At 45.2% G+C, this 11,438-nt stretch overlaps 1 protein-coding gene across 2 annotated transcripts in view; it reads right to left on the reverse strand.

Moving 5' to 3' along the window:
• Positions 1–11,431, reverse strand: part of WIPI1 (WD repeat domain, phosphoinositide interacting 1) — a 38,142-nt gene extending 26,711 nt beyond the window's left edge. The window contains exons 1-3 of one of the 2 annotated variants that reach the window (XM_017863513.1): positions 11,250–11,431; positions 6,748–6,830; positions 4,545–4,714 (exon numbers count right to left, since the gene is read on the reverse strand). In XM_017863513.1, the coding sequence (XP_017719002.1) occupies positions 4,545–4,714; positions 6,748–6,830; positions 11,250–11,329 (333 nt within the window). In that variant the 5' untranslated portion in view covers positions 11,330–11,431. The remainder of the gene's footprint in view (positions 1–4,544; positions 4,715–6,747; positions 6,831–11,249) is intronic. The other variant, XM_017863519.1, reaches the window with a different exon arrangement.
• Positions 11,432–11,438: the final 7 nt, after the last annotated feature.

Consider the following 11,438-nt stretch of genomic DNA (forward strand, 5'->3'; position numbering starts at 1 on the left):
TTTTTTTTTTTTTTTTTTGAGACAGGGTCTCGTTCTGTCACCCAGGCTGCAGTGCAGTGGCAGGATTATAGTTCACTGTAGCCTTGACCTCCAGGGCTCAGTCCATTTTCCCACCCCAGCCTCTCGGGTAGCTGGGACTACAGGTGTGCGCCACCATGCCTGGCTAATTTTTTGGTATTTTTTGTAGGGACCTGGGTTTCACTATGTTGTCCAGGCTGGTCTCTACCATCCTGGGCTCAAGAGGTCCTCCTGTCTCGGCCTCCCAAAGTGCTGGGATTACAAGCATGAGCCACTGTGCCTGGCCCTTTCTCAGTTTTACTTAAGGCTCTGTCATAGGTCTGAGACTGGGGGTTGAGGGTTAAAAAAATTTCTCACAACGTCTCAAAATTGATGGTAAAATGAGTGTTCCTCCGTGAAATATTCTCTGACTTATCCACTCACTGTGCCTTTTGCCAGCACATGCCGTGGTTTGAACTATGTGGTTCTATGCTTGCTTCTGTTCTGAGGTTTCTGATAGCCTCTTGTGTCCCCTCCTAGCCCCACCCCCAATCCCCGGGATAGGGGGCCTCGACATATGCCTCTCATAGGAACAGCATCTACATCTAGCCCATCTGATCTGATCTGCACTTTTTTCCCACGAGCTCTGATGGCACCATCTGCTCTCCGGCCCACTCAGCTGAATTTCAGGTCACCCTCATGCTGGCCGCAGATAAGACTAAATGCAGAGGGAAACAGAGAGAAAACACTGGGAGGGAACGAGGATGCACTGTGTCTTAGTTCGTGTGAGAGCGTGCTTCTGGGGTGGGCATGATGCTGCTAATTGCTTTTTTAACCATCAGTTTTCAGCCCCTGCAGAACCATGGCCTTGCCTTCAACTCAGCTCCTTGTCTGTTGCTTTGACTTTCATCTATACTTTCCTAGGTTTTATAAGTAATAACTCCTTTTATCAATTACAAAATATTTATAGCATCTGCCCTAGAACACCATAGATTTGGCCTCAGAAGATTCAAGCCAATCAGCCTCCATCTGGATAGCAAGGGTCCCTGGGAGCAGATTGCAAAAGAACTGTAAAAGTGTGCAAATCTAAATACATCGTACACCTGGTTTATTGTCTTTATTCCATAAAATATATTTCCTCAGTTCAATGCAAGAGAAATAACATTAACTAAAAATGAAACATATGACAATTCCTAAGTGTTCTTCCTTTTTTACATTTTTAAGTTTTTATTTTTTATAGAGACAGGGTCTTGCTGTGTCACCCAGGCTGGAATGCAGCAGCATGATTGCAGCTCATTGCAGCCTTCAACTCTTGGGCTTAAACGATCCTCCTGCCTCAGCCTCCCAAGTAGCTAGGTCTACGGGCACATGCCACCATGCCCAGCTAATTTATTTTTATAGTAAAGACTAGGTCTCGTTACATTGCCCAAGCTGGTCTCAAACTCCTGGGCTCAAGCGATCCTCCTGCCTCGGCCTCCTGAAATGCTGGTACCACACTTGGCCCTTTCCTTTCTATATACTTAGAAAAAAGGGATTTGGGGCCGGGCGTGGTGACTCACGCCTGTAATCTCCACACTTTGGGAGGCCAAGGTGGGTGGATCATGAGGTCAGGAGATTGAGACCAGCCTGGGCAACATGGTGAAACCCCATCTCTACTAAAAATACAAAAAAAGTAGCCGGGCGTGGTGGTGGGTGCCTGTAGTCCCAGCTACTTGGGAGGCTGAGGCAGGAGGTGGAAGTTGCAGTGAGCCAAGACTGCACTCCAGCCTGGGCAACAGAGTGAGACTCCATCTCAAAAAAAAAAAAAAAAAAAAAAAAAAGGGGATTTTTTTTACATAAAAAATCCTTATAACTCCTTATACAAATCTTCAATTTTTTCCTGTTTTTTTTTAAAAAGAAACTGTGCTGTCTAAAGGCCTGAGGAAGTAGCAGACTGAGTGTTACAGAGCAAGACACACTGCCCTTGGGCCTTTATCATTTCCCCAGAGTGGGCAGTCCTACCGGACACTGCAGAATCCCTACCTGGCAAGAGAGACTGCAGCAGCTGAGTTGCTTAAGCCAAAAGTTAAGTCCCAAACCTGAAAGTTTTCAGAAAAGCAATCTCCCAATACTTCCCAGGCCTGCTTCAAGTCATTCTTGTCGGAGAAGAAATGCTAAAGGAAGGGAGAACTGTTGGATCTTGGTTCCGATGAACCGATGTTCATCTTGGTTTTGATGTTAGATCTTGGTTCCGAGAACTGTTAGATCTTGGTTCATGGCTTTGCCATGAATTGCTGACAGTTGCTGGTGCATCAGTGTTCTTTAGAAGGTGGGGGAGGAGAACCTCACAGTTAATAAGTATTATATTAAGGGGAGGCTGGCACCTAAAGGTTAACAGACTCAGACACTCAAATAGGCCTTCCTTGTGCCATTTGCTAATGAATATACCAGACAGAAAGAGAGAAATCATATAAGTAAATACAATAGATGTGATCTGAGGGTTCCGGTCTTTATAGATCATTTGCCTAAACAATCTTAAAAAGATCATCAGGTACCAAAAACAGACATTTAACCTTGTATACGGATTACTATTATATGCAAAGATAAAAAGTTTAGCAGCGAAACTTAATCTGCTACCAACAGATTTCAAAGAAAACACTTGAGTCAAGAATTTCATCTGAAAGCCTTCAAGTAAAAAACTCTCAAACTGTCTTTCCCTTCTTGCCAAGAACGCAGGCTTCTTTTCTTTCTTACTCCTGCTACTCCCTACTTAAAAGGCCTCACTTCTCTTTCTCCAGCTATTTTTCACTGCACTGCTTCAGATGGACTTAAGTGGATTTTCATTTGAAAGAGCTGATCAACTCAAAGAAACAATCCCTTCCTTCTCATAAATTTAAAAAGCATTTATTTGTCTCATTTGTTAAAAAAATAATTAGTAGTTAAGAGTTCAGATACAAAGACAGAAGAAAACATTGTCCTCAATGAATGCAGCAACCACTCTGGGAATACTTAATCGAATAGATAAATCTGCATGGTCACACAAAGAATCTCTTTGTTTATTTACTTATTTAACAGTCAGTCAGGAAATAGATATTTATGAGCACGTATCTACTGTCTGTTCTACCAGGTCTTATAATAGTGAACACACCAAGACAGTCCCTGTCCTCACAGTAATTTGATCGGGCGTGGTGGTTCATGCCTGTAACTCCAGCACTCTGGGAGGCCAAGGAGGATCCTTGAGCCCAGGAGTTTGAGACCAGACTGGGCAACATGGGGAAACACTGTAATACGGTTCGGATCGATGTCCCTCCCCAAATCTCATGTCGAATTGTAATCTTCAGTGTTGGAGGGGGGGCAGAGTTCTTATGAATGGTTTAGCACCATCACCCCCCTTGGTACTGTAGAGTGAGTGAGTTCTCACAAGACCTGGTTGTTTAAAAGTGGGTAGCACCCCCTACCCACCTCTTGGTCCTGCTCCTGCCACGTAAGACGCCTGCTCCCGCTTTGCCTTCCGCCATGAGTCATAGCTCCCTGAGCCCTCCCAGAAGCAGATGCCGCCATGCTTCCTGTACAGCCTACAGAACCTAGAGCCAATTAAACCTCTTTTCTTTATAAATTACCCAGTCTCAGGTAGTTCTTTATAGCAATGTGAGAATAGATAAATACACTCTGTCGCTATAAAAAAATACAAAAAAAAAAAAATTAGCTAGGCGTGGTGGTGCCCACCTGTAGTCCCAGCTACTCAGGAGGTTGAGGTGGGAGGATGGCTTGAGCCTGGGAGATGGAGGCTGCAGTGAGCCAAGATTGTGCTACTGCACTCCAGCCTGGGCAACAGAGCAAGATCCTGTCTCAAAAACAAAAGCAACAACCTAAAACGAAAACCCAGCAATTCAAAAGGAAATCTGCTAACACCCCCAATACTTACTGAATAAGAATTTATATTTTAAAGGAGAATGTATGGCCTATTTGAGATCAGAATAATTCTTCAACAAGGAAAATGCTACAAAACAGAAGAAGTCTTCAAGGGTTAGCTGGGAAAAAGAAAAACGAGAACCCAAGGCGGAATAGTGGGCCTTCCAGGACAGCTGAGGACGAGGTGGGAGAAGGGCGGTTTTCCTGACCCAGGGAGCCCTGACTTCACTCTCAGGCGTCTCCTGCTTGGTGGTATTGCCCCACCATCTGCAATGAATGCCACTATCTGGGGCAAAACCAGAAGAGTCACTCCTCTGATTTAAGATGCCCCTGCGGTGGCTCATGGGGCTGTTCAACCCAGAGCTCTGACCCATCCCTGCGGTGCCCAACCTGCACCCTAGGGAGAGGGTGCAACCTACCAGTCAGGGACCAACGTTCTGGAAACATAAGCCAGAGGTCCAGGGAAGACAAGGTTATAACCAGCACCTGGAGTAGACTCTGTTTACAATACCCCCAGGACATGGGGCCTGAGTGTTAAAATTCTCATTAGAATTGGAAGCTTGTTTTAAAGACATTGATCTTGAAAGATGTCCATCTTTTTTCTTTGGCTCCCATTAGCAGGAGCTTTGAAACCCTGAGGGATTTCCCCCACTTACCTGCCGGTTCAGCCTTATGGACAAGATGTTGCTGGAGTAGCTGTAATTACAGATCTCTGTGCCTTTCTTGAAGTGATACACATTCATTTGCCGTGGTTTTGTGTGACTGACTACCACCACCAGGCTGCTGGAGAAGAGGCGCTCCACGATGTAGACGTCCGGGATTTCATCTGGGAGGAAAAGTAGCCAGGAGGTTACATGGATGGATCACTTCCAAGAAGGATTCCAGCCTCCATGACACTGGGCCCGGTGCAGGCCAGGTTCCAAAGGTTCTCCAGGTCTTGCCAGCCAGGCACCCTCTCTGAGCTTGCATTGACAGTGATCTGCCATGCCCCCCACCCTGCCAGGTGACTTCTTACCCTCTCCCAGGGAGCACTTTCAGAGTCCTTTCCAAATATCTAAAGTAAAGAAAACATTAGTGGCCTGGCCTGGTGGCTCACGCCTATAATCCCAGCACTTTGGAGGCTGAGGCAGGAGAATCACTTGAGGCCAGGAGTTCAAGTCCAGCCTGGCCAACATGGCGAAACCCCATCTCTACTAAAAACAGTTTAAAAATTAGCCAGGTGTGGTGGTGCACACCTGTAATCCCAGCTACTCGGGAGGCTGAGGCATGAGAGTCACCTGAACCCGGGAGGAAGAGGTTGCAGTGAGCTGAGATCACGCCACTGCACTCCAGCCTGGGCGACAAGCAAGATTCCGTCTCAAGGAAAGAAAAAGAAGACACTAGTGACTAGACTGCAAAGTCAGAGCAAAGGCAGACAGCTGTCTCTGATGCTGTCTGAGTGGAAGAATCTCCCTCCAGACTCTAGGGCTCCACCGTTTGCTCTGTCAAACATGTTTGGAATGTTTGAACAATTTTCATCTACCCTTTCCTTGAGAGATTTCAAAGGTGTGACTTCTCAGTGGGGAACCTCTGCTTCAGAATTCTCCTTGTCCTGCTAGAGGGGTGCCAATATGGGAGGGGACAGTAACAGAGTTCAATCTGTACTCCCCCCACCCCCTATCTTGCTGTGCTCCCTGGATCTCTTTCCTGCTGAAAATAATCTGGACATCAGTATTATGATGAGGAACGTACTTCTGTACTCAGGAAGTTAGTTAATGACCCTCCTGAGCACAAAGGTTATGGCTTTGGTGTCTTTCTGAGCACGTTCTTTTCATATGTGTGCCTTTCTTTCACTTGGACAAGGCCCACAGGGAACAATGTGGGACAGACATAGTGCAAAAAATTCACAAGAATGGTGTAATAAAAATAACATCTTACAAGTAAAGTAGGAGTCCAAAATATTATTTACTGAACCACTTTCTTTCCAGGAAACTGAAAGGTTGTATATTGTTTGCTATTATGATGGCATAAACTATCACCCTGAGAAAATAAGGAAGTGACATTTCTAGTGAATTATTTACAGTGTTCACTCGATGTGCTTCAACATCATTGACATGGGCTATGTAAACAGGATACTGTTGCCTTCTTCAAACAGAGATACTTCCATAACTGAGTGAATGTTATCAGTATCTTATGATGCCAATATAATGACAAAAATAAGTCACAAGTGGCTGGGTGAGGCGGCTCATGCCTGTAATCCCAGGACTTTGGGAGGCCAAAGTGGGCAGGTCACTCGAGGTCAGGAGTTGGAAACGAGCCTGGCCAACATGGTAAAACTCCATCTCTACTAAAAATACAAAAATTAGCTGAGTTTGGTGGCATACGCCTGTAATCTCAGCTACTTGGGAGGCTGAGGCAAGAGAATCACTTGAACCCGGGAGGTGGAGGTTGCAGTGAGCCAAGATTGTGCCACTGCACTCCAGCCTGGTGACAGAGCAAGACTCCGTCTCAAAAAAAAAAAAAAAAAAAGAGAAAGAAAGAAAAGAAAATGTCACGAGTGTCCTTTAGGTTTGACAACGATAAAATTAATGACTGTGCATATAAGCATGTGAAAAGTCTCAATAATATGATTTCACACAAATAATTTATTCATATAAAAAGAAAATGTTACTTAAACTGTTGCCAGATCTTACTAAGTGCTTGTGGTTTTAAAGCAAGTGGTGGCAATGATTTATATTTAAATCTGAAAAATCTTGACTTCCCTAAGTTTGACGGTTAAAGAAGGGAAAAATAGGCTGCTTGGTGGCACCTCAGATTAAAGCCTAGAAGGAGGCTCTGGTTCTCCTGCAGATCCCTGGGCTCTCTCTCACACACACTTACTGCTTCCGTGGACTTGATCCAGCTGCTCCACAGAACTCAGAGAAAACAGCTTATACCCGGCTTTAGCTCCAATTGCTAGGGATCTGTGGAAGATAATGACAGCATGGGAATGGCAACAGGTATTCTAACAACAGATCTGTCTGAAAATAGATACCTTTTGCCCCCTAGCCTCAGGGGTCCAGGTAAACAAGCATCTGCAGGAGCTTAGATCCTTGATAACTTCCTAAATGGTAAGCATGCCTTGACAGGCAGGAAGAGTCAAAGAAAAGAAAAAAAAGTCAAAGGCAACTTAAAAAAAAAAAGCGAAATGGTCAAGGGACATGAAACGGCATGAGTTCTGTCATCCAACAAAATGTCAAAGCTACCAGACATATTTTTCCAACTGGGCAGATAATAGGAAAAATGGAATGTTTAAGAATATTCATAATAGCTCAAAGCTCTACCTCCAACACAACGAAGGGGTCTTCTTGTTGTCTGAGAGGCACTTTACCAGATAAATCGTTTCTTCTTTCCTTCATAACTTGGTTTGTTGCTTATAAGAAGAAATACTCCCTCCCTCCCTCCCTCCCTTCCTTCCTTCCTTCCTTCCTTCCTTCCTTCCTTCCTCTTTCTTTCTCTCTCTCTCTCTCTCTCTCTTGCTTTCTCTCTTTCTTTCTTTTTTTGAGATGGAGTCTCACTCTGTCACCTGGGGAATGCAGTGGCACCATCACGGCTCACTACAACCTCTGCCTCCTGGGTTCAAGCAATTCTTCTGCCTCAGCCTCCCGAGCAGTGAGGGTCACAGGTATGCACCAACACGCCTGGCTAATTTTTGTATTTTTAGTAGAGACAGAGTTTCACCATGTTGACTAGGCTGATCTCAAACTCCTGGTCTCAATAATCCACCTGCCTCGGCCTCCCAAAGTGCTGAGATTACAGGCGTGAGCCACCGCACCTGGCCTAAGAAACACTTTCACAGTAGGCATAGTAGGTCATTAGTAGGTAAAATTTAATAGATTCTTCCTTTCATCAGTTTCCAGAAAAATGTCCCGATACTTTATACTAGTAGCTCTCACACCTGGATGTACATTAAACTCAGCTGGGAAGTTTAATTGGATTTTCTTTTAAGTTCAAGTACTCTAATAAGCAGCCAAAGTTGGAGAACTCTGCTTTCTACTATGTCCTACAAAGCAATCATCACAACCAACCAACAAACAAAATAAAAACTAAACATTTATCTGGGACAAAGTGCCTTTTAAAACTCTGGTTTTCTTAATTTTCATTTTCAATGAGGACAGAAAGATAGGACATGAATCCAGATTTTCTTGGCCTTGTGTTGAAAGTAAACATCAAAGTCAACTTTGTTCAGCAGCTGGGAATCCCCAACCAGCTCTTTCCAGCTGCACCCTCCGCACCTAAGTGATGAACAGAATCTGACCTGGAGCACACTCACAGCAGTATGTTTCTGTGGAAGCCAAGGTGAGATTCACTCTGTACAGGGAAGCATATACTAAAATAAGCAGCTTACTACTACAAGCCTGGATGGCCAAGGCTCTTGTTTCACTAGCCTAAAAAAGAGATGGTCACATGATTTTCCCTGGAATTTTTTTACTCTACCCAAACACTTGTTCTTCCCTGGGACACAGGGATAGGGCAACTACAGTAAACTTTTAATCCACAAGGAAGCTGGTGACGGCTCGCAGCCCTCCAACCTGCTAAGTAGCTAAACTGGTGGGTTAGACATTTGCAGCTGTGCACTTAGAACTGGCATTTAGTACCTAGATTGAGGTATTCATGATACCAAACAGCAACTGGAAAAGTAAGCCCAGAGCATCTTAAAACTTCAAAATGTATTTTGTGGTGATTATTGTTTTTAAACTTTCTTCACATAAACTTTTTCACATAAATATAGATGTGTTTGGCTGCAAATTGAGGTTTGTAAAGTTTGCAAGTAAGGAAAGAAATACTGTAACTAGAGTCTTATAACAATAATGCACAGTGGCAGCAATTAAAAGTAATTTTCAAACATAAGCCCTGGTCCTGGACCAGAAGAATTCTACATATGAGAAAATCGCAGAGTGATGTTTTATGTGATGTTTTAGATGATTGATCAATGGCCACGAAAGACTCTGAATCAAGAAATTTAGACTTAGATCTTATTTCATCCATAAAGTCTTTCTGTAGAAACAAAATTCTAATCACCACTCACGGAAACAGAGCTGGGGACAATATTTATCACTGATCAAATTTAAAATGTACCCAAAGTAGGCTGGGCACAGTGGGTCACACCTGTAATCCCAGCATTTTGGGAGGCTGAGGTGGGTGGATCACTTGAGGTCAGCAGTTCGAGACCAACCTGGGCAATAGGGCAAAATTCCGTCTCTACTAAAAAAAACAAAAAATTAGCTGGGTGTGGTGGTACATGTTTGTAATCCTAGCTACTTGGGAGGCTGAGACAGGAGAATCGCTTGAACCCTGGGAGGCAGAGGCAGCACTGAGCCAAGATCACAACCACTGCACTCCAGCCTGGGTGACAAAGCAAGACTCTGTCAAAAAAAAAAAAAAAAAAAAAAGTACCCAAAGTGTATAGCATGGTACCAAGCACGAAGTATAAGCATAGGGGACTGGTAAGGGTTTGCCGTTTTCACCTACCTTCTTTGGAAATACTGGATCCCAAATTCAGCCTGCATTTATAGAAAAAGACATGGCAATACACCTAAATATATTCAGTAAGGGGCTTGACTTATTTTAAAATCCAGTGTCATACCCTCTGTGGCTCAAAGCAACTGACTGTGACAAGAACTTTTATTTATAGGCAAGGCAAAGCTGCCCAGCAGAGCCTCCATCCAAGAAAATAAAACTAACAGTAGGGAGTAAGGAAATTAACTTTCAAAGCACCCTACAGTTTTGATAATAACATTCAATTGCTGTAGAAAGCTGAGACTTTGCATTATTTAATGACTAGAATATAAATTAACACCTTTTTTTTTTTTTCAAATCTAATAATGTTACAAAGCAGAATTTAGAACATTTACTACTTATAAGCAAACTAACCCCCCTTCTTAACTTGTGTTCAATTGGGAAGGAAAACATCACCCAGGCATTTCAACAGCCATGCCCTCTTGCAAAATGTTTCTTACAAAACATCAGGATTTTATCTATACCAGCATTTTTATAAACGGCAGGTCTCAGCTCATGAGTGGATCCTAAAACGCAATTCAGTGAGTCACAACCAGCTTAGAAAAAAACGACATAGAAAATTTGCACATGATATTTTGTGAATAGTGTATGTGTTATGGGTATTGGGTGATGTGGCAATATGTATTTCTTATTGCGGATTGTGGTCAAGAAAAACTTGAAAGTCACTCAAATAACCAAGCTGTAGAGCTACTCGATTACATGATTACACATATGCTTTTTTCAAACAAAGGCATATTGTTCAGCACCGGGTGTTTTAAAACAGAAACACAAAGGGAATGGAAGCCAGGGTGGCTAATGGTACATAATGGCCTTAATTACACTACTGAAGGATCAATATTAGCATAGCTCAGTCACCAGCAGCCAAGGCACAAAAACTGGTACAGCAGGAAGTGGGAAACTGGGAATCGGTCATCCCCGCCTGATGCTCTGGGTGCACATTCCAAAAAGATGATTCCATATGGTCCCCAGGGCTGGCTTCCATGAAAATGGGGAAAGAAACACGAGTTTGCCTCTAAGTCACAGAATCCTGCAGATGCCTGAAACACACTTCAAGTCCCAGCTCCCTCCCAAAGCCCAAATGTGAACATCAAAGTAAAACATTAAAAATCCACTCAAAAACAACAGGGTGGAGCTCCTGTTTCCTGGAGAGAAAGCAGTCTGCGCCCGGGAAGAGTCTTGGACTCCAAGAACGAGATCCTGCCTGGCTGGGTGGGCGATGTGAAAACAGCCAAAGAAATCCAAAGGTTTCTTCCATCCAGAGCAGGCAGGCACGATGCCCTGCGCTGGGGATGGGGCAGGGGCTGGCCTGGCCGCAGGGATAGGCTGCCTCTTCGCTGGAGGCCCTGCCCAGATGCCACGTTGAGATGCTCAAGGACAAATGGGAAAGTTTTTCCAGTACTCTCATCTTCCTGGGCCCCAACTACAGAGTCCTGGATCAACTTGCAACTTCCGCTCCTTTCTCATCTTTTTGTTTGGCCACCGTCTCTCTTCCCCAGACACCCACTTTGGTCACTGGCTTTCCCACCGCCCTGCTCCCCCCATATTTCGTGGCCCCCGCAGCCCCACCACTCCCTTTGCGATCTCCCTGCTCTCACCCTTGGCCCAACCTTCTGGCTCTCGGAGGACACTGGGAGTGGGGTGGGGTGGGGCAAACCCCACTGCAGGCGTAAGGGGATAACAAGATCCCAACGCGTGCGAAGCAGCCACCGGCCCTCCCGCCGAGGCTGCCTCGAGGCGCGGTCACAAGCTGCGCTCAGGACGACACCCCTGGGTCCTGACACTCTGTCCCCTACCTCCCTGGCAGGGGCCGCGTCGCGACTTACGTGCAGTCCTGGTTGAAAGAGAAGCAGCTGAGCGCCGACTCGACCCCACCCGGGGGAGCGTCCGCGGCCTCGGCCTCCATCGGGGGCTCGGCCCGGGAAGCCGCAGCTCGGAGCCGGCGACAGCCACCTCAGCAGCCCGCCCGCGCCGGCTCCACGGGCCGGTCGCCGGTCCTGTCCCGCCCCGTCCCC

The sequence above is a fragment of the Rhinopithecus bieti genome, unplaced genomic scaffold, assembly GCF_001698545.2.
Source record: "Rhinopithecus bieti isolate Rb0 unplaced genomic scaffold, ASM169854v2 scaffold_2349, whole genome shotgun sequence".
Classification (NCBI taxonomy): domain Eukaryota; kingdom Metazoa; phylum Chordata; class Mammalia; order Primates; family Cercopithecidae; genus Rhinopithecus; species Rhinopithecus bieti.